General features: G+C 37.9%; 6 protein-coding genes across 8 annotated transcripts; 2 read left to right on the top strand and 4 right to left on the bottom strand.

Annotated features, from left to right (window-relative positions):
• Nucleotides 1-291: 291 nt before the first annotated feature.
• Nucleotides 292-1,416, bottom strand: Sbds (SBDS ribosome maturation factor). The gene is made up of 2 exons (XM_028307668.1): nt 1,170-1,416; nt 292-1,029 (listed from the first exon to the last, which is right to left on the bottom strand). Exons 1-2 carry the CDS (start codon nt 1,298-1,300, stop codon nt 405-407), a joined length of 756 nt encoding a protein of 251 aa, XP_028163469.1. The 5' UTR covers nt 1,301-1,416; the 3' UTR covers nt 292-404.
• Nucleotides 1,417-1,546: 130 nt separating this feature from the next.
• On the top strand, nt 1,547-7,563 carry LOC114355018 (gametogenetin-binding protein 2-like). The gene is made up of 8 exons (XM_028307665.1): nt 1,547-1,748; nt 2,017-2,207; nt 2,666-2,809; nt 4,289-4,601; nt 4,929-5,153; nt 5,385-5,666; nt 5,773-6,210; nt 6,282-7,563. The coding sequence occupies exons 1-8, from the start codon at nt 1,659-1,661 to the stop codon at nt 6,456-6,458; spliced, it is 1,860 nt and encodes a 619-aa protein (XP_028163466.1). The 5' UTR covers nt 1,547-1,658; the 3' UTR covers nt 6,459-7,563.
• On the bottom strand, nt 7,402-9,102 carry LOC114355019 (3-oxoacyl-[acyl-carrier-protein] synthase, mitochondrial). The gene has a single exon (XM_028307666.1). It carries the CDS (start codon nt 8,977-8,979, stop codon nt 7,699-7,701), a length of 1,281 nt encoding a protein of 426 aa, XP_028163467.1. The 5' UTR covers nt 8,980-9,102; the 3' UTR covers nt 7,402-7,698.
• Nucleotides 9,103-9,188: 86 nt separating this feature from the next.
• On the top strand, nt 9,189-10,534 carry LOC114355020 (neuferricin). Its single transcript, XM_028307667.1, has 4 exons — nt 9,189-9,565; nt 9,639-9,782; nt 9,931-10,117; nt 10,315-10,534. Exons 1-4 carry the CDS (start codon nt 9,301-9,303, stop codon nt 10,490-10,492), a joined length of 774 nt encoding a protein of 257 aa, XP_028163468.1. The 5' UTR covers nt 9,189-9,300; the 3' UTR covers nt 10,493-10,534.
• Nucleotides 10,535-10,568: 34 nt separating this feature from the next.
• LOC114355023 (uncharacterized) lies at nt 10,569-11,612 on the bottom strand. 2 transcript variants are annotated; one of them, XM_028307669.1, is made up of 2 exons: nt 11,449-11,612; nt 10,569-11,363 (listed from the first exon to the last, which is right to left on the bottom strand). In XM_028307669.1, the coding sequence occupies exons 1-2, from the start codon at nt 11,460-11,462 to the stop codon at nt 10,811-10,813; spliced, it is 567 nt and encodes a 188-aa protein (XP_028163470.1). In that variant the 5' UTR covers nt 11,463-11,612; the 3' UTR covers nt 10,569-10,810. The 2 variants fall into 2 exon arrangements, with proteins under 2 accessions (XP_028163470.1, XP_028163471.1); XM_028307670.1 differs by having other exon boundaries at nt 10,569-11,358.
• Nucleotides 11,613-12,493: 881 nt separating this feature from the next.
• On the bottom strand, nt 12,494-16,995 carry LOC114355024 (calcium-transporting ATPase sarcoplasmic/endoplasmic reticulum type-like). 2 transcript variants are annotated; one of them, XM_028307672.1, is made up of 4 exons: nt 16,849-16,995; nt 16,108-16,317; nt 15,317-15,434; nt 12,494-13,258 (listed from the first exon to the last, which is right to left on the bottom strand). In XM_028307672.1, exons 1-4 carry the CDS (start codon nt 16,987-16,989, stop codon nt 13,236-13,238), a joined length of 492 nt encoding a protein of 163 aa, XP_028163473.1. In that variant the 5' UTR covers nt 16,990-16,995; the 3' UTR covers nt 12,494-13,235. The 2 variants fall into 2 exon arrangements, with proteins under 2 accessions (XP_028163473.1, XP_028163472.1); XM_028307671.1 differs by having other exon boundaries at nt 12,494-13,050.
• Nucleotides 16,996-21,957: the final 4,962 nt, after the last annotated feature.

Genomic DNA, 21,957 nt, shown 5'->3' with positions numbered 1-21,957 from the left:
TCACTTCAGTGTTCCGTTTCACAAAAAACGTTTATGAAGTTTTCTAAATGTACTGAAACAAAAACTTTATTCACACCAATATAATTAATTTGTTCGCATTTTCTAGTATAATTATGAAAATTGAGATTAAAAGTTTTGTTTTTGTGGGCCATGTAGCTCAGTTTGCGTCGACTAGTGATGTGTATCGGTAACAACCGGTAAAGTTTTATGCTTACGTTTCACTATTCCTTGGCCTACAGATAAACTTTTTTTTTTCGTCATGAGGAGGGAAATTTAAATTAAACACATGACTTGGCAAATATTAAAAATTTGTTTTTATTTTAAAGAGACACCTATAATATTATACGTTTCACGTTATGGATAAAATACAATTGATACAACAGACATTGGTATACTAACATATTTCACAGAGCTTGTTCTCCTTCCACCATCTCTTTTAGATTCATCAATTCAAATTGTCCAGTCCCTTTAGTCTCTGTTCGTATCATATCGTCCAGTGTCCTGAAGTTGCCTGGATCAATCAAACAAATAATATTTGCTGTGCCTGAGTCCCAGTTCTCTTCTTCCACACTTGTGGAAAGTTTGACCACTTTTTCTTTGGTCTTTCGGGCATCTTTTCCAGTTAGAATAATCCTGACTCTCATTTGAGCCCTCTCAAGGGGAATTTCTTTTTTCAGTAACTGTATAACATCAAGAGCTTGTTGTTTAGCATTTCTGTTAACATTTACAGAAAAGTGAATATCCTTCATAGCTTTCTCAATGATGGAAACAGGATAAGGTCTTTTGGTTTCTGGATTCACACATTTATCAGCAACTGTTGTTGCAATATCTTTGAACAATGAATCAATTTGGGAGTGGCGCTCTTTATCTGAAACTTGTAACTCCCCCTTCTCTAATATTTCTTTACAAATTTCAGTTTGGTCATCTTTACCAAATATTTTCACCAAATCCTCTTTTTTTGCCACTTGTCCCTTGGAAACATTTGTGAATACGGTATGAGTTTGCAAAACTTCATCTATGTCCTTTTCCCTGAAATTTAAAGACATTGTAGAGTAAATAAAGACAATAAGGTTCAAGAACAGAAAATAATTAAATATGAGTAATTATGAATAGGGTACATAAAACATGTAATAATATTGTACACTATCTATATTTAGTAGTAAACTTACAATTTATTCCTCCAGGATAACACTTTATTCCTGTAACAAGCTATTTCAAACCTTTTACCACCTTTTTTCAACCTTACTATAGCAACATTCGTCAAACGTATTTGGTTAGTAGGTGTAAATATTTTAGACATTTTCAATTAGATTTTTGAAATCTGTGTAATTAGCAAAGTTTCTTTTTATTGCACAATGAAATTCAATGAGAAAAAATTTACAATTCAACCATGTTTTGATCTCAATTCAGTTTATTTTAACGTTTTGTTAAAGAACTGTCACCCAATTTAAAATCTTGATTGGTATTCTCGAAAACTATTAATGATTTTTATTATCTGTGCTTTAGTAGAAATTGAATGGTAGTTATTTTTGTATGTGATTTATGGCAACACTCATTTTGTGTCAGACGCAACACGACGTGTATTCCTTGAGAATTTGGCCGTCATTTTGTTAATATTTGTGTATTTTGTCGGCGATTTTATGTGATTAATCATAAAAATGGCGAAATTGGTTGACATATATAATAGCGAAAAAGAACCCGTGATTAAAAGACGACAATTACCGTTAACTATCTATGAAAACCTTACAGTAAGTAACTGATTCTGTACTTTGACATTACCACAAACGTAGATTATTCATTGATAGAAATAATAAAAAATGTCGTTGAGGTTTTCGCAAATGAACTGTTTTTGTTGCAAGAGATAACGTTCGTATCAATATATCCGCAATCTTACGTTGAACCTGATTTTGATCATTGTAGCTTCATTGATTTCTTGAGAATCTAATGACGTTTTCTGCATGACCTTATTTTTGTTAATTTACTCCTTTGTTGTAATATTTTTTTACTTTTTTGCAGATGATTATGGATTTAAACACAATGGGGCTTATTTGTGACAATCCCCAAGTGAAAGGCCGCGAATACGAAGAGTTCATGCGCAAATATAGAGTTCTCTCCACTGACGAACTAAAGGCTGCGCTCAGAGTAGACGCCTCCGATATTTTTAATGTACTGAATCAAAGCATTCCTTGTGTTGGCTGTCGAAGAAGGTATGTTGGTGGTTAATGTATTCATAATAGGTTATAATCTTCCCCGATCATACAGAAGACTGTTTTTGATTGGTATGATCTTTTCAATTATTAGAGGTCAATACCTAACTTAAAATCATCTACTTCATAGTTCAATATTCAATATGGTAATAATTCTATTATGTTATAACAGTTACTTAGTCTCAAATTTTTACCTGAAGAAAAACAATTGGATTGAATGCTAGTATAAAGCTATATTACCAATAAATACATATTGTGATACTTATCAGCTACTGTGAGATATAGTTAGATTAATTAGTTTTAACATGTACCTAATCTACTTGGAAAAATTTGGTCTGTATTAAATCTCTGTAACTTTATTATCATCATGTTTGTTTATGAAAGCATTGACACATGCACATACACTCCAAATATCATATATTTATAATTCTGATGTATAATGTTTGGTTTTATTTCAGTGTGGAACGGCTTTTCTATCAGTTATGCAAATCAGGGCACCCAACGCTAGACCCATTAGTTCTAACACCAGATGAATTGATGACCATCAGAGAGGACAAAATTATACATCCACAATCACTTGCCACTTTGTTAAACGGTCACAGGTATGTTGGTATAATATAGAACAATCGACTCGATGACGGGCAATAAGCTTGGACGAGAAAATGAATTATTCATGATGAGTGGTTATTCATTCAATATCCAATCAGATTCTGAAGATTGGATTGGAAAGCAACAGGCATATCCTTTATTGGATTGAGATAATTATTAGAGATGAAACGGATATCCGGTAACTATCCGGTAGGCCGGATATCCGGCCTAAATTTACTATCCGGCCGGATACCGGATAGTAACTCACTATCCGGCCGGATACCGGATATTAAAAAACTACGACAATTTCCTATTAATAAAATGGAATACATTAATCTTAGAGGTAAACGTCAATAAAATGGCTTATAATAATGACAGCTTTTATTTAAAGTCCAAAAAGTTACAAAAAGGCATATTAAGGCCTTTAAAAAAAGTAATTTCTTTTTCTGGGCTATTAGTGTGATAGTGAATACACTTTAATGACGAATACCTACATAAATATCTGTTAAGGCGAAATATTGCCAAATAAAATAGGCGATCTTTTTTTCACTGATGGTCAGAGGGCTGAGTGTGAGTTTTCAAAAAACAAAAATTGACATTTAATGTATGACGGATTGTACAGCGCCCCTAGCGGGAAACGTTCGAAAAGTAAAATTTTCATACATTTTTTAAACGCGCTCACTAGTGAGCGAGTTTGATATAGACTCACACTCGGCCTACTGATGTCATGATGCAGTTCAGTCAGATTACGCAGCAAGTAAACTAATTTAATTTTCGCTATTTAATTACACACTCACGATGGCAACCGAAATCGCCCGAATTGATCTACCCCCTAGACAAGTGGCAAAATCTGACATTCTATTCGAACTGATTCGATTTTCGAAAAGTGTGACAAGTCTAGTCTACAAATAGACCCACTGATCGCGTTCGAAGCACCTGTGCGGCGCTAAACTCGTCACGACATGCAACGAGACAATGGGCCAACTATCCGGCCGCCGGATATCCGGCTATCCGGCCTAGCAGCTGGCCGGATATCCGGTATCCGGTATCCGGCCAAACAACTATCCGTTTCATCTCTAATAATTTTCACTTACAATCAATCGGACAATACATAAGTAGTCTCTTGAAATGTAAAGATGTGTGAAAGAGAAGGAAGTGTGAGTGTGACATACGACGTGTAGACGGACGCGAACAGACGATTGTTATAAATAATTTTATTATTTTTTATCTTGTACAAATAAATACCGTGGGAATGAGGGCTATCGTTTTAGCGCTCACCAGTTAGCGCCACTGTAGAGTAAGGTCCTATCACTTGCTAGTGCGAAGTCAGTGGCACCAACTGGTGAGCGCGAAAATGGTAGGACTATCGCATTTGCACTCATCAAGATGGCGCCACTGTAGAGTAAGGTCCTATCAATCGCCAGGGGTGCCAACTGTTAAGTATAAAAACGACAGCCCTCATTAAACGGAATTTTCCTACATGAATGTTTCAGCACGGGCATAGAGTGTTTGATCCTAAGTCAGCCGAGGTGGAAGAAGTCCCAGCGGTGCACGCTGCACTCTCTGGAGGCAGGCACGGCGCGTGGATGGGGCGCGGCGGCGGCAGCGGGCGCGGCGGCGGGCGCGGCCTGTAGCTGGGGCTGGGGCGCCTGGGGCTGGGGCGGCCGGGCCGCGTGGCGCGCCGCCTGGGACGCGATGCGCGCCTCCGCGCGGGATCACGTCACCCTTGTGCACTTCAACACCCTACACGACACCTTACACAACTACCTGAGGAAACACCGCTTCTGTACTGATTGCAAAACTAAGGTGAGTGACAAGTATACTTTCGTTTGTTTCAGTCAAATGACGTCCACTGCAGGACAAAGGCCTCCGCCTAAGTATACTTTAGTGTTGTTTTTTCTAATTTATAAGACTTCACTATTAGTAATTGTATTTCGTTGGCTACAGTTTATCTGTTCACTTCACATCACCTTCAAGAATAATTCTAGTTAGACTAAATCTACATTTTTGCAAGCGTTGACATGTGGCAAAATTTTTTTTTTTGCTGTGTTCATTTGCAATCATTTCCAAGACTACGAGCAAATAAGTAATATTTTCTGATATGATTTCTCACTATAATATTTTTTCCTTCAGGTCCTACGAGCATATCAACTGTTGGTTGAAGAAAAAGAGCCGCAAAAAGAAAAGGGTTATGTTGGAGCACTATACGGTGGCATAAAGAGATGTCTGCTAGACAAACACTTGCATTTACAGGCGAAAACCGATTATATCGCGCACCTCATAGCTCGGGCAGAGCCAGAGCTTCTTGGAAACCACCGTGAAAGGCATGCAAAGACACTTGAAATTGCACAAGAAGAAGTAAGTAACCTATAACTTTTGTTTTGATAATAATATTCTAATGAGCTTAATTACTATGTTTATAATATTAAATTATCACTATAATTGAGAACTTTATTATAACAATTTTGTTATTAGTGATGAGATGCGGGGTTTCCTAAGAGCTTCCCAGTGTTTATTGAAATCAAAGTAATATCACTTCATGAATTTGCACATTGTATATTAAACATAATTTCATTTTAAATTTTTTAGGTGCTTATATGTCTTGGAATATGCATTTATGAGCGACTCCAACGCATTTCTCTGCGACTTCGCGAGGAAGAAGGAACATGTCAAACTCTCGCAGCAGTCGCCATTGAGGCACTGTACCGCAAGTTCGAAACTGCTGTGGAACAAAAGAGCGGGGTCTCTAAACTACAGCTACTGTATGATGAAATTACCCAAGAAGAACTGACTAGGCAGCAGCGAAAGGAACAGAAGAAACTCAAAAGGCGCAAGAAGAAGGAAAGGCAGGCTGTTGAGAGCAAATGCAAGGTTAGTTAGATAGGAAACCCATTAATTTCTAGAATAGAAATTGATTGTATTGTTATTGTAAGTTCCTTTATCTGTGACAAATCTACTATACATTTTCATTTTGCAGGAGGTTGATTCTGAAGAACCAGAAGAAAAGTGCCAATGTGAAGAATGTTTGCTAGAAGAAAGAGATACACCTACTGACCTGCTTTCGCCGCGAGATTACAACCAGTGCTACGAAGCCAGTGGAGACGGAGACAGCTGCCAGTCGTGTCACGACGACTCTGTCCAACGCCGCTCACCAAAAAAGACCGCCAAGAAAAGGAACAAAAACGGAAACCTATCGCCCAACGATCACTCTCAAGACTGTGGCTATTCTTCAGGGAACAATGGCGGCTGCTGCGAAACCATGTCTGGCTCCTCGTCACTCATGAGCTCACCCGAAGGGTCCGAGGTTGCGTGTTCCGAAGGATTTTGCAATCACGAGAGAGGTGACTGTTTAGACTCCAAAAACGAAAAGGGTTCTTGCGCTGGCTTTACGCTTTCTCTACAGGAAATGTTAATGGTATGTATCTTTCTGTAAGAACTAAAATAATATTGGGCTTGAATTGTATTATAAATATGTTTTTTTTCCAGGACACGTGTTCCTCGGACGATGAGCAAGACACCAGTTATATTCCTATAGAAGAGGTTTTAGAATTCAAATCCCGTAGGAACATAACAGAGAAAAGACAAGAACTTCGGCAGAACCTCCGGCAGAAGTTTGCTCAGCTGTGCGTGAATCCGCCGCGCGCGCAGGACGATCAAGCCTAGCTCCCAGTCTCTGAGACACTTCAACTGCACTATATTCAATATTCAAAGTCATTTTCCTCCAAAATGACATAAACATATAACTGCTTCAAGGTCTGTAGAACTGTTCTGTAATGTATTTTGATGAACAATCCAATTAAGTCAATCCTCTGGTACGGTTAACGGTTTTGAACAGCAAAGAAACCACATTCTGCATGTTTTTATTTAGGTTACATTGTAGTTACAGATATCTGAGAAGTTGCCCGTCAGTTTAATCCGATTCTAGGACCCAATAGGATGACCCATTTCAAGAATAAATAGCTTTCAGTAAATAGAATAGTTTGTTGTCTAACTTATAACTACATCAAAATGTTCCTTGAATAAGATGTTTAAGTTGAAATGTTAACATGAAAATATATTCCATATTCAATGTGATACTATTTCCTGTAGGTCTGTATTTTTTTGCTAAAATAGTAGACTGGAAAATAAAATAGTTGCAATATTATGTCAGTTGTTTGTTTCGTCAGCACCAGACTGCAATTAAATTAGTTGTTGTATTTTTAATTTAATTACCCTTTTGAGTTACACATAGTGCAATAGGACATTTTGATTGTAGATCACATACTTTACAACACTTGTTTGTGAAAATATGTCCACATTATCAAGTTCCAGAATTGATCACTGTTCCAAGATGAGGAAGACAATGGGTGCTTGTAGGTAATACAGATATTGTAGATGATATTATAACTTACACTCAATATCGGTGGTACAGAAATCTTTGTTAAATCATGTTTATAAAATATGAATGAAAAATAATTTTAAGGCTAAAACAAGTGCAAGTTTGAAGAATTCCAACTGTTTCAATGAAGAATTTGACTGGATAAAACCCAGCATTTAAAAGAATATTTACTATTTAAATTGTTAGAAAGCTTAGTAATGAGATATTTAAAGTAGCATTTTTTGATCAAATTATTTTATTTTCAATTTGTGCTTATGTGATTCAATATTATGTGGTACATGATGAATTAATTATTGCTCGTTAAGAAGCTTCAAAAGGAACGAGGATGGGAGTTACCTTGGCTATTTTGCCATTGTTATTGAAATCAAAAACATTTGTAACTCAGTTTTAAATATACTATAATACAGTGATAATGTGTTTTATTCCACATCAATTTCTCAAAGACCTAAAATAAAACAATATTGTTGCAACAGATAGTTTATAAACTTTCAAACTATTAACAAAAAAAATACATCACAGATAAATTCACATTCCAGCAATACAAAGTGTAGCATTTGTACCCCCAAAACCAAAAGAGTTTTTCAATGCAATTCTTCTATCAGATTCCCAGGTTTGTGGTGTGTTAGCTACATAATTGAGGTTATCTACTGGTTCTTCCAAATTAAGTGTTGGGGGCAAGATTCCATGATGACATGCCAAAATAGTGAATATAGTTTCCAAATTGCCTGCAGCACCTAACAGATGCCCATGAGCACCTTTCGTGGAAGATATTGAGATATTGGAAGTATGCTCCTGGAACAGTTTTTTTATAGCGGTTGACTCTATACCATCTCCAATAGGTGTGGATGTGGCATGGGCATTGATGTATGAGATTTGATTCCTTTCTAGGTTGCTATCTTTTAATGCTCTGCTCATAGACAAAATAGCTCCAGTGCCATCCTCTCTTGGAGTAGTGATGTGAGATGCATCACCTGATAACCCATAGCCTAATATTTCAGCATACATTTTAGCATTTCTTTTCAGTGCATGTTCATATTCTTCTAAAACTAACACGGCTGCTCCTTCACCCATTACAAATCCATCTCGTCTTTTATCAAAAGGTCTTGAGGCTTTTGTAGGTGTATCATTGAAAGAAGTACTCAAAGCTCTAAGTCTACAAAATCCTGCTATTGCTAGAGGGCTTATGCATGACTCGGCACCTCCACACAACATCACATCTGCATCACCATTTCTTATAAATCTAAATGCATCCCCTATTGAGTGTGCCCCTGTTGCACATGCAGTGGACACTGAATGATTAGGTCCTCTAAAGCCATACTTGATGCTTATATGACCCGCAGCCATATTTGGCAGTATCCTTGGGACAAAAAATGGGCTTACCTTGTTATAGCCTAGTTTTAATGCATCATTGGTATCGCATACATCTTTTAAATCAATCATTCCCATGCCAAGAGCAACACCAGTCATCTCTTTTTCTTCTTCAGTGTTCGGGGTCCACTTAGCATCGGCTAAAGCCTCTGCAGTAGCCACAAGAGCTAAACACGTCGCTGGAGCCATCGATTTCAAATTTGATTTCGACAGTGCTTCTTTTATCTTTGTGTCATTCTCAGGAACTACTCCCGCAATTTTGCATGGTAATTTAGAATATTGTTCACCTTGTAGCGGGACGATGCCACAACCACCTTTTAAAAGATTTTGCCAAACCAATTCTGTACCTGTCCCCAGTGGACTAACAATACCAAGTCCTGTTACAGCAACCCTTCTCTTTGGAGGGAATTGCGATAAATATCGAATACTTTTCTTCATATTTTTTAAAGTAGTATAATTTAAATTACCATACAAAATAAACTTTCTTAGTTTGTTTACAATTCTTGAAAAATAACCCCAAAAAAGTACATATGACAACTTATGATAAGATATTTTACCGTTTCATTCTTACGGATAACAAAACGCAATAATTTTGAAACTACTTTACGTCAAATATCAAGTTTGACAGCCGGTGAAATATAATTTTGGTCAATGATCTGTAGAAAGTTGAAAAACCTAGATTTATGTAGTTCTGAAAATTGAAAAATCTATAATCTGAACGAGTAAAATTGTATACAGTATTTCTTAAAAGATAATAGAATGTCAAGACTTGTTAACCTTGTCATATCCCTATGTGTAGTACTTACTGGAATTCTAGTTAAGGATAAATTAGATGGATACCTCAGGAAAAAAAATGTTACAATTCGTAACAATGGATCTTATGACTTACTCACTCCAGAGGATTTAGCTCTATACAATGGGCAAGATCAACGTGAACTTTATTTAGCACTAGTAGGATATATATTTGATGTAAGTGAAGCAACTAAACATTATGGAAAAGGATCTTCATATCATTATTTTGTGGGTAAGTTAATAATGTTTATTATATTTAGTAAGTGCGTTAATAAAATATATAATATTTAATTATATTGTTTAAGGTAAAGATGGCTCAAGAGCATTTATAACAGGTGATTTTAAAGATGAAGGGCCAGAGAAAGATCATGTTTTAGACCTCACATGTGATGAGCTTCTGGTACTATTGAATTGGATAAAGACTTTTAAGGAAAAATATAAACATGTTGGTACGTAGGTATACTACAATATTTCACTTACCCAAACTATTTATTATTTTAATGAACATTTTAAAAACTTATTTATCATAAATCTTAGACCTTTTTAACCGGTAAATAAGCAATGTAATGGTAATGTCTTATAATTATTTGCTTTCAGGATTCGTTATTGGTACATACTTTGATAAAGAAGGCTATCCAACTGAATATAACAAACTATTCATTGAAAAAGTAGATAACTGTAAAGTTCAGAAGGAAATAGAAAAGCAGAGAAATATCAAATATCCTCCATGTAACATATCTTGGAGTGCTGAGAATGGGTCTAAAGTTTGGTGTACCACTTCCAGGTATATTTATTAAATTTAAGATTAAAATGCATAAGCTTAAGGCTGGGTTGCACCACCTAACTTTGACCATAACTTTAACGATAACCAATGGTTTTTGTATGGAGTTAGACAGATTTTTGACGTTTGTCAAAGTTAAAGTAAGATGGTGCAACCCAGCCTTAGGGTTCTACATGTTTTAACTAAAATTAACGTTACAGTGGTGGAATTAACCGGACTTGGACCGGGGTGCCTCGCCAGCTGTACACCCCGGGAGAAGAGAAGCCCCGCTGTGTGTGTATCAACATGGCCGACAGTGATACCACAGCTGGGATGTACAGAGAATACGATAACTGTCCCAAATCATCTACTTCGTGTGTAATCGATTCAGAATCATAAATTATTATTTATTATTGGCAATAAAACATTCCATCAACTTTGTTTGTTCTTCTTGTGTTCTTTTATATCTCATAGCTAGAAGATGTGTGATTTTGCTAAGTGTTAGTTTTATCTGTAGAAATCCATATTAAATTAAGTAGAAAATTTCATGTCATGTAACATTTAGATTACTAAACATACTATGTACTGTACTAGACAAATTAATGAATAAAAAGAAATTTTGCAAATGATAATTTAATACTTATCAAATGATTTTATTTCACAGCTTTCAAGTTTGTAAGAAATCAAAATAGTACCTTAGGTAACAAAACTAAATTATCAAACTGGTTTATCATTACTCAGTATCTTTGCATCACTTTGTACAGTTTCATCTAACTCAAGGCATTCAATTGTTTTAAGAAAAACTTGCATAGGTATTTTCTTTCTATTTAAAAATGATTTGTTACCAAGTAGTTTCTTGATTTTGGCTCTGCGTTTCTTGATCTTTTCTTTAGTGTACTGATTACCTAACTGGAATGTAAGCAGTCTCTTCACTTTTCGTCCTCCAATGAAGGTCTCAGATAAGTTGTTGTCAGTCTTAGGCTCTTCATAGATAGTCTCTAATGTTTGTGACACAGCTTTAACTTTCTTGTTGAGGTACAATGCCTCAATTTGTTTCGGGTTAGCGTTTTCAGTCATATGTTTGCGAGGTTTCATGCTCACCCGGCGGTTGCTTGACCTATTAATTTCGGGCATAAGCGATTTTCTTTTCCTCAATACCCGTGAAGTTACTTCGTTTGTTTGAGGTTTTTCTTCAAAGGAATCAATGTTCGATTCGTCCACTTCCATTATGTCTAAATGTGCCATTTTACACGGTAATTCAGCATCTGCTCTGCAAGAATAATAGCTTGTATTGAATATAGTCGATCACTAGAACTAGCTATTTTAGTATTTACATAAATGAAATAACTACTGACTTTGAAGCTTCCATAATAAAGGGAAATTTTAATACATTAATTCCATTTCCAGATGTACAAACGATTTGTTAATAATTCGTAACGTATCCGTTGCTATTTTCAATTCAATTTTCACAATACAAATCTCGCGTCTAGAAACACATGTTTGACAATTTGACAGTGACTGTGACATTGACAGCTAGTGATGTTTACATTTTTATCAAAATGTTCTCGATTCCTCACATGCATAATATCAATTAGTCATTTAATTTAATAACCCTGACCCTGTGTCCCTGATTAGAGAGATTTCATGTCTTGGTACTCTTGGTAGAGAATTATCCAAAATATTTATTGTTTTGTTGCTCTAAAATTGCTCCAAAATATATTCCAACAAAACGGGAGGCATAGCATTCGACAAGGAGAATGATCACCTCTCCTTCTCTGGAAATTGGATTTTGTGAAAGTATTAATGCAAAGTTAATTTAAAATAATAACCATTTAATTTTATTTATTTAAGATATAACTTTAGAATTTAACTGTACGGTTAATGCTTAATAAGTTAGCACCAGTGGTTAGCTAGCACACAGATGGGAGTCGAACCCACGGATCTATATAGCGCTTCGCTTGGCGAGCGAGTGTTCAGTTGTTGAGCCACAGAGGAAAACTCATTAGGATTCCTTCCACCTATTGTTATTTTACTATCAAAAAATACTAGATGTCCTACTAATATTATAAATGCGAAAGTTTGGATGTCTGGACGTTTGTTACTCTTTAACGCAAAAGCTAGTGTACTATAAAATTAAAACATATGACAGCCTGGCTGGCTAGATAGCAAGTTAGGCATAAACCTTGGTTTATTCGTCCAAGGCATAAACTAAGGAATCAAGCTACCTACGAATTTTAGGAATTAGAAAAAAGTAGAATAGTCAATTTGGTGTTATATCCTCCTCTAACTCCTAGTTCCCCCCAGTTGTTGTTAAGCTTCTATTTCGCGGGAAATATTGAATGCTCTTTCTCCTGACTGTACAAACCTATGAAATAATAAGAAAACAAAATCAAACAACTGTCGTTTTATAACGATTTATTGTACAAAACAATAATACATTAAAATGTACAGGTATGTTTAAATTTTTGGACTCGATTACGTCCCAAACACTGGACAGTTATGTTTATCCTTCCCTTACAGACACCATATTGCTCGTCGAGGCGTCAGCACTAATAGAAACAGACTCGGCTCTATATAAGCAAACTAGATTAAAAAGAGAATAAAAATATAACAATAAATTAAATATAGGAGTGCTGTCAACTTAAGTACACATCGTCTATCGCACTGCTTCTGTCGACGGGCACCATGTAGTCTTTAATTAGAACAATGTAATTTAACAATGATTAAACCTCCTAAGCATACTGTAGTATATACACATTATGAACAACAAAGTCCTCTCTGGCTGGTGGCGCGGGTGCAGGTGGCGTCTCGCCGCGCCAGCGGGCTCTGGCGCGAATTACCAACTAAAAGCCAATCGGTTATAACATCGGGGCGAGAGCGGTAGAAGTAGCAGAGAGTAGCGGATGAGGAACTTTGACTCGGTGGCGTTTACCACTTGTCAATGACCACCTCGTTCGCTGTAAAACAACGAGAGCGTTAGTGTTGCGTTCGGGCGAGCGGGAGATGCCGTCCGAACTTACGAGATTATGGAGATCACAACCGTGTCGTTTACTTAATGTGTAGTTTCACTGCGGGATCACAACAAACAATGAGTTCATGGAATATGTGTGCGTGCAGTGCCGCTGCGACGGTGTCCCGGCGCTTACATCTTCCACGTCGGCTGGGCTGGGGGCAGACAACACCACGTTAGTGCATGCGGGAGGCCCCTGCTTCGAGGGGAGTGCAGGAGGGGGCGCAAAGTTTTGCAATTCACTTGCATTTCTACTAAAACCAATTTTTGTGACTTTCTCTGAACAAGGTGAATACATAATAATGATTTATTAGAATTTAGAAGGAATATTTTTGTTCAATAAATTTAAATAGCGACTAGCTGTTTCACACAGCAATAGCGTTTTAAAGCTTGCAAAACTTTTTTGTTAATGTTCATTAGTTCATGTGTTAGCAGGAAACATAAAACACACGTTATTGTCACTTGATGGTCGTCGATGTGCAAACACGGGGTCGGTGTGGTGTGGGGTGTTGTTATTCTAGTAAGGAAAGTTGCAAGAAAACAAGTAGAGGTTTTATTCTCGATATTTTTAATTAATGTAAAATATGTATAAACGACTGTACATTTTAAATAAGTTATTCATATTCATAACAGTTGGAGAAGGTCGGGGAAAGTAACAAGGGTTTGAGCATGCCCTCTGTTGTGCAGTGTATAGTGTGGGCTATTTGTGTTTGACGGTCTTACACTGTGTTTACACGTTATATCATCAGAATTAACACATTAAGTAAAAAATCGTAACGTCATCAAACCAAAACAAACTGCACTCTTAAAATCGTAAACATGCAATATACACATGCAAATATATTACCTATTTTAATATTAATAACATACAAGTATGAATCTTGTACCATAACAAAAATGGCCTATCTTGAATTTATTTACCTTATTGTAATATTATGTCTCATCAATATAACTATTGATAGCATATCCTCGGACCGAGGAAAACTTAAATTACATCATCAGATTCCAAATACAAGAACCAAGCGATGTGCGTCCACACGAGAAACGAATCAACATCTCTGTGTATGTTCGACACATCCTGACATACATACATTGACTATATTTCTTTATAAAATATGAACTTGCAACTCCTTTTACAAATAAAACAACACTGGACACTAATCTGCTTCAATTAACCAATGCAAAACGCTAACGTTTTCTAATAAGTCGCCTAACCCATTCTATATGGAAAGTAAAGAATGCATGAAATGACAAACATTATTGCTAATAGGTGTTAATTTTAGCACAAGAAAAAACATACTGTTAGGTTAGGAACAGAAACTCAAATGCGTCATCATAGAACACAGGCTGAAATAACTAAAAATCAAAATGCTTCAAGGAATGTTAACAAGCGGTCGAGAGAAAGGACAGAGCGGAGCTTCATATTCTTCCTAAAGAAAATTTCGTCGAGCAAAATAATCGTAACCACTTTCCTAACGATATACTTACAATAAATTACACTAAGCACTAACGTCGCATCTTCACAAGTAAGCTACGGCCGCCGGGGCGGCGCCGGCCGGACTAAAGTCGGCGGCCGGGTGGAACTTACATAATATAATACCCTTTTATTTATCAGTAACCCAATAGGGATGTTTCCTGGGTCAAAAAGCAAGAGTTTTAATTAGTCCGTCAGTTAACTTATCAAAAAATACTCTACACGTATTTTTCACTTTTTCAAACTAATGAAAATTTAAAGAGATAAAGCGCGCCAAAGTTCATAAGAAGAGGCCCGTGACGTCAATGCGTGCATAAAAGTGCCGCACGTTGTGACGTCGTGCGGAACTTCAACGCACCATAACTATGTAATTATTTGTTAGATTGACAAATAAAAATATACGTGTCCAATATTTTGTGACATTAAACATGACGGACTAAAAAACTTTTTTTAGGAAACTAGCCTATTTTTGGTGTTCCGAGTTAGCACTAACGGAGGTGTTCACAGCCGCCTCGTAGTGAATGTAAGGTAAAAAAAGTAGAATGATTAAAGATAATGAGCTCCGAATATTATTGTCTCGGGCGGGGGTGGGGGTCACACGCGTGCGGTTAGTGCCGTGGGGGCCACGGGGGGTCGGCCTATAGCACTCCGGAGCCGATGACCGCAAAGAACACGGCCCACATGAGCACGATCCACTGCATGCCGTCGAGCCAGTGCAGTAGCTGAGATCTCTTCTCACCATCGGAGATCTTGCGCGCGACGAACTTGAGCACTTCGTCGAGCAGCACCACGGGTATCGAGAACTTCATCACCGTCATCCACTCGTCCACCGACAGCGGCGTCACCTGGAACACGGCCTGAGGCGCGGGGAAACTCCAGCATTAGACATTTGTAAATTTTAAACCACAAAAGAAAAAGACTTGAAAAAGAAAACTATCAATAAGTTACGTTCAAGAGTAGACAGACTCTCGGTAATCTGATAATAGACGAAAATATGTATTTAAAATTAGTTGGATTAACTCGAGCATAACTGTTAAAGTGAATCCACAAGTCTGAAAAAAATTTTGTTACAGAATCCTACTCAAATGCATTGGATAAATCTTTATATCTTTCTTAGATGTGAATTAAAGTGGGCGTCTATTTTCTAACTGTTAAATGTTTTCTCAGTCACTTGTTGATGATGTATTAGAGTAGGCGCACACCGTTGATTTTTAGTTGGCCGATAGTTGTGCCCGATTTTAATTTGTATGTAGAATCGGCCAAATCGAATCGGCGTAGTGTGCGCATTCCCATACATGCCCATACTGATCAACTGCCCGACTAAACTATCGGCCGACGAAAAATCAACGGTGTGCGCCTACTCTTAAACTTCAAAAGGCAACTGGCAAATTTTAACAGTATACAAACTCAACATGTGTAATTTAACAACTACTTTTATCATAAAAAAAATTGTCCCTTAACACATTAAAACACTTCCTTGCCCATACTAAAACATTACAACTTGTTATTCTATATTCCACGGCGACTTACCGAGAGAACCTCGACGTAAAGAATGACGAAGTGGAGTGTGAAGGACAGCGCCATGGAGCCGACGAGCCACAGGTTGGACCAGGGCGGCATGGTGACCAGCGACTGGTTCTCCGACAAGCTGTTCATGGCGTTCAGCATCTCGATGGTGACCAGTACTGATAGCGCCATCGTCATGGGGTGGGGGTCCGTGAAGATCTTGCAGTCGATACCCTGGAGATGTCACAAGTATAAAATGTTAAACGACTCTTATAATCCGCTTTATAACTGTATGAGCGTGCGCACTGCATTATAGTGACGCTCAGTAAAACGTATTGCAGTCAACGTCGAGTAATTCGTGACACCTAAAGTGGCCGAAAAGTTGATAACACAACCTTAGTCCAATTGCAACAAAGACGTGTTACGAACTTTTTGTCTACGCTATTTCTATTGACGCTGCCTGTAGCACCGTATAAAGCGTAGAGTAGCGTTAGCATTGTTATAAGCGAGCTAAAAAATGAAGACGTCTCAACGTATAACTCAGTATCAACAGATTATAGAATCTGAGATTCAAATATTTCCAAGTAATTTGAAGTATATCAAAACAAATTGCCTTAATCTGGCTCTTTTGTTCTTACTTATACAGCTACAGCTTGACCGCCAATAAAAACCCAACCAGTGAAGGTTAAGTTTGTCCCGGGGAAAGTTGTCATTGGACCCGCAGCGAAATTAATCAGAACTGCTGTCCACTGCTGTCTTCCTTACCTTGAACTCATCGCCGCCGCTCAGGCACTGCAAGTGGTGAGTGAGCTGCCAGTAGGTCATCTGCGGGCCGAAGGGCGAGTACATGAACCACCAGGAAGCCGCACCCACGGTAGCGGCGCCGACGTAGCCACCGATGGCCATGTATCTGGAGGATTAGATAGACTCTTTATTGCATACCACACAAAATAGAAGAAATACAAGTTCGAAACAGCATAAGGTCTCCCTCACTAGTGTGAGGAAAACTAGTATGTTTTCCGAACGTCATTGTCATGACCGCGCGACGTTGGGTCCGCGCGGCGCCAACGCAACGTTTTTTTTCGGCCAAGTAACACAACGGTGAGCAGGTTCGAGCGTTCGACACGCTAGTGTAGTCCCTTAGATAAGAGATAATATAGACTAGCTTGAATGTTTTAACTACAGCTTTACTCTGGTGTGGCTAAATGTAAACCAAAAAGGCGAAAGCTAAGAAAAAAAAAACTCACAAACGATCCCATATAAAACTAAGTACCATGAGTTCTTATTTTGTAACAATAAATAATTATGTAGTCTGGTGTGCTGTCCATTGTACTAGAGTAAAGTCCATGTTAAATCACAAGTCGTGGAGTTTGTGAGAAAGTTGAAGATGCGATAAATTGCGGTTCGTCAGTCTAGACATAATTTGCTGGAAAAATATCCAGTTATAATTGAATAAGAACATTAAAATGTTTGTCAGACGCAAGACAATAAAAAAGTATTACGACCGACTGACTTTCTCAGTTTATTCACCTTTATTATACATGTGAGCGAACGAGTTGCGAATACGTTTATTTTCCAGACTAACAAAACGATTTGTGTGACATTGACGGAATGCTCAAGATTTCCATAGTAGTGTCTCGACGTCTTATGTTGAGCTAATATTTAAATAACTTGCAGATCTATTTGGTTGCGTTTCGGAGGATTTGAATCTCTGATATAAAACTGTAATCGCCCACAATCATCAGTGGAAAATGGCTACAATGGCCAGGTAAATAAGTCTTACGACCTCATTAACTACAAGGTACGAAAGATAACTAAATGCAAGAACTCGCTCGTCGTTTCAGCCAAATGACGTCCACTGCTGGACAAAGGCTTCCCCCAAGGTTTTCCACAATGAACGGTCCTGCGCTGCCCGCATCCAGGCTCTTCCCGCGNCATCTCTAGTCGTTATTACCTAAATCAATATTTTTTTTGTCACAGACCGAAATCCACGTGGGTATAGCTACGGGCAGTAGGCTGTATGTTAAAATTTTGTTTGATAAATGCTCTTAACGCCCTTTGCTTACTTAAGAAAACTAGGAAAAATTTGAGGCATTTTGTCTTAAAAGGGCAAACGTTTACTTACATTCTCAAACTTTTTATTTACAGCATCTTTTGACTGAGACGGAAGGAAAACTTTCTAGTTTTCAATTTTATTATTAGTGTTTGAGCAATTTTGTCTAATTTTGTAAAGAGTATCTTTTGTTTAGAAATAAGTATCTCAAATTAAATATTATATGAAAACAAAGTGTACATCGTTCGTTCGTTCGTTTCAGCCAAATGACGTCCACTGCTGGAAGTGTACATACCTAGATAAAAATAAAGATACATTTATTTGTTCAAACATGTGTACATAAGGTGTTAAGTCAGCATTTAAAAAGGTATCAACATGTCGTACCTTTGCGGTGTAATAAAATATCAATTACAATAATACTGCATAAGCCTAGCCTAGAATTAGTTTTTTAATTGAGCTAACGGAATGCTGCTCTGACTTGACTTCTCTGCAAGATTGGGAATTGTCTCCAATCGGCTTAATGTCCCATAATTTTCTCTTCACCTTCTCGTGCCCCCTTAAAAGCCTTCTGCACCCACATGGGGGCGTTGTTGCCCCCTTTGAGATTATTAGGAAGGGCCTCCCGGCTTCTCCCGGGGTATATCCGGGCTACGGGCTTACGTCGTTTTTCTTCGGGATATTTCGGTTAGCCTCGTTTATAGAGGCAATAAAATTTAGAGAAAAACAAAATCCATAAACGCCGTTACAGCTGGACGGGCTTGAGCTGAAGATTTTGATGTTCTGAAGATGTATGATCCTTTGACACGATCTGCTGATTGCTTCTTCTAAAAAAGGTTAGACTAGACGCCAATTTTCAAGGCGAGAGTGAATAGGCACTTACAGGGCAGATATGTACCACCAGGTGCGATTGCGGTCAAATACCTGCCTTAACATGCATAAAAAAACTGCTCATCAATTATTCCTGTATAATGTACAGCGACTGCATATTAAGCTACCACAAAATAACGATTTCCTCACTGGATTTCCAATTTTATGTCTTCGGCGCAAGTTTCAATATAACTGTAATGTTAAACTTGATGTCTAGATATAATTGGCAAATGCATAGGGTCGACAGATTGTCTATGCAAATAGAATCGGAATAGAAACACAGCTTATGTTTTGCATAATCTGGCTATTTTTCTTTATCACAGCACACCAGGCTCTCAATATTGTCGTAAAGCAGTGATACGGTTAACGTGAAAAAAGTTGGGACATGTCAAAGACCTTTTTCGCGCTGGACGCAGGCCGCTACCAATCGATCAACATGGAAAGCATTGGGGGTGGCCTATGTTCAGCAGTGGACGTCCTATGGCTGAAATGATGATGATGATGATGAAACACCTTTTTAGCCTAGGCGCAGACCACAGACTTTTAGTTGGCCGATAGTTGAGGCCCAATTTTAATTTTAATTTGTATGAAGAATCGGACGATACCAAATCGGTGTAATAACCATGTTATGATTAACAGTTCAACCCATCTATCGGCCGACAAAAAGACTGCGCCTAGGCTTAAACTCAACTTTTAATAATAATAACCAATGAGTTTTAAAAACTTTCTAAACTAAACAACTCATTCATCAAAAGTTTTTGCATGGCTTAAATAATTAATATTTAGGCGTCTCACTTTATTTACTAAATAAATTAATACACAGCGAGTTCTGTTATTATTTCAGGCAACTTTATTCCCTAATTATTCTATGCAAGTTTATTTTAAATTGTTTATGTTTTGTTTATGTTCGCGCCGCGTGAATGCTATTATTGAATTCAGTATGAATATTCATTGATGCTAATGATAAATAATTTTGGGGTAAGTACACGCCCTACCTACCTACTCTACTATACTCAGTGAATTGAACCACTTTGAACTATATCATTATTTTATTTGCCTCGTGCCACTTTCCTTTGCTAGGGCAAATAAGTCTACGGCTGGAGAGATATTATTTGTAACTTGAGCGTCTACCTATAGTACTGGTTTCGCTCGCCGAACTTTCTCGGTCTCTTGTCTTTTCTTTATTTTTATAGATAGATAGATAGATAAATCATTTATTTGCATACACTTAACACACATAAAGAGTAAAGTTGCAGCATAACAATAATAAGAAAAGAATAGAATACAGTAGAATACTAGTTATATAAGCATGCATAAAACAAACAAAAGCAGTAACAAGTGGAAGAATACTTCCTGCATGATGTGTGTCGCAGCGATGCAAAAAGCAAAGAGCTCAATGTAAACACTGCCCTGAAAAGGGCAGAACACTGATTTTCAGCTCTTGCTAGGGAATCCGCGAAGCGCACGAAAACGAAATGAACCCTCCCACCATCCGCTATCAGTAAAAATGTTTAAAAAACGACTAGGGGAAATACCAATCAATATCATACTAATATTATATTATAAAGGCGAAAGTTTTGATGTCTGGGTGTTCTTTACTCCTCCACGCAAAAACCACCGAACGGATTCCACTGAAACTCCACAGTAGTATTGTTTACAAACCAGATCAACACACAGGCCACAATTTATGACGGTATTATGTGACAAATAAATAAGACGTCTAAAAAGCGCTATCTATCGTCATTGGTTAAAATCTACAGCGCTTGGCAAACCACTGTTTTTGACATTCGTAAATATTCATGCCGTGAAACACCATCTATCAACACAATATCTAACGGGGGCAAATCATGGTCCACGCGTACGAAGTTGCGGGCGGCCGCTAGTAAAAATAATAATAATCATAAATGTCAGCAGGTATGCGTGCCCGACGCATGCAAGGGAACATGTTCGCCCAGGCGACTATTACTGCGTATACCCAGCTGTTGAAAGCTCAGTAATGTGGACTTCATATAAGTTCTAAACTTGTGTTTGGAATGAGTGAGCCTTATTGGAGGCGGAATGTTGTTCCAGCATTTAGTCGCCTGGTACCGAAAACTGCCCTCTAAGGCCACAGTGCGGTGTATGTGAGTCGCTAGTGGAGCTCGCGCTGACCTGGCATCGTCGGGCCCACGACCAATACGATTAGAGGGAAGGTTAAGCTTGGCATACAGATACTCGGGGTTCCTGAACTTCATGAGGTCAAACATTAAAACCGCAAGATGCATAATTCTTCTTGACTCCATATTTAACATTGAAGCGACATTTAAGTATGGCGACACATGAGTACGTGGCGGAATATTATAGCAGAAGCGACAGCATGCATTCTGAACCCTCTGTATCATCCCCTGGGTTCTGCACGTCAGACGCGGCCCGTAAACCAGATCACCATAATTGAGCCTCGATAGTATTAGCGACTCACACAAAGTCAAACGGACCCTCTCAGATAAGTAGTTTCGTATCTTGTATAAAACCCTTAATCGGTAGAAACAACTTCTCACCAAGCCCAAGATGTGTCCCTCAAAGCGCAACTGACTGTCAAACATGACACCCAGGTTCCTAGCCTCGTCAACTCTATCTATAGCTTTGCCAAGAATGTTTACAGTTGGATTACCATTATTTATTCGTTCAATTTGTTTTTTTGTGCCCAATACCATAAACTTTGACTTAGTGGGATTGAGAACGAGGGCATTACCCGACGACCAGGCAGCAATACTGTCCAGGTCTTCAGTTATCGCCGCTAGTGCTTTAGACATGTCGTCAGGAGAACCTGAAATGTACAACTGGACATCATCAGCGTAGCAGTGATACTTACAATGTTTGATCACCTGGGGAAGATCAGCACTGTATAAAATAAATAATAACGGCCCTAGTATGGATCCCTGTGGGACGCCACGCGTGACAGGCCTGGGCCTCGA

Source organism: Ostrinia furnacalis, unplaced genomic scaffold (assembly GCF_004193835.3).
Source record: "Ostrinia furnacalis isolate ACB-3 unplaced genomic scaffold, ASM419383v2 OfSCF2311, whole genome shotgun sequence".
Lineage (NCBI taxonomy): Eukaryota > Metazoa > Arthropoda > Insecta > Lepidoptera > Crambidae > Ostrinia > Ostrinia furnacalis.
Note: the sequence above shows the minus strand (reverse complement) of the source record. Positions and strands in the feature narration are given on the sequence as shown.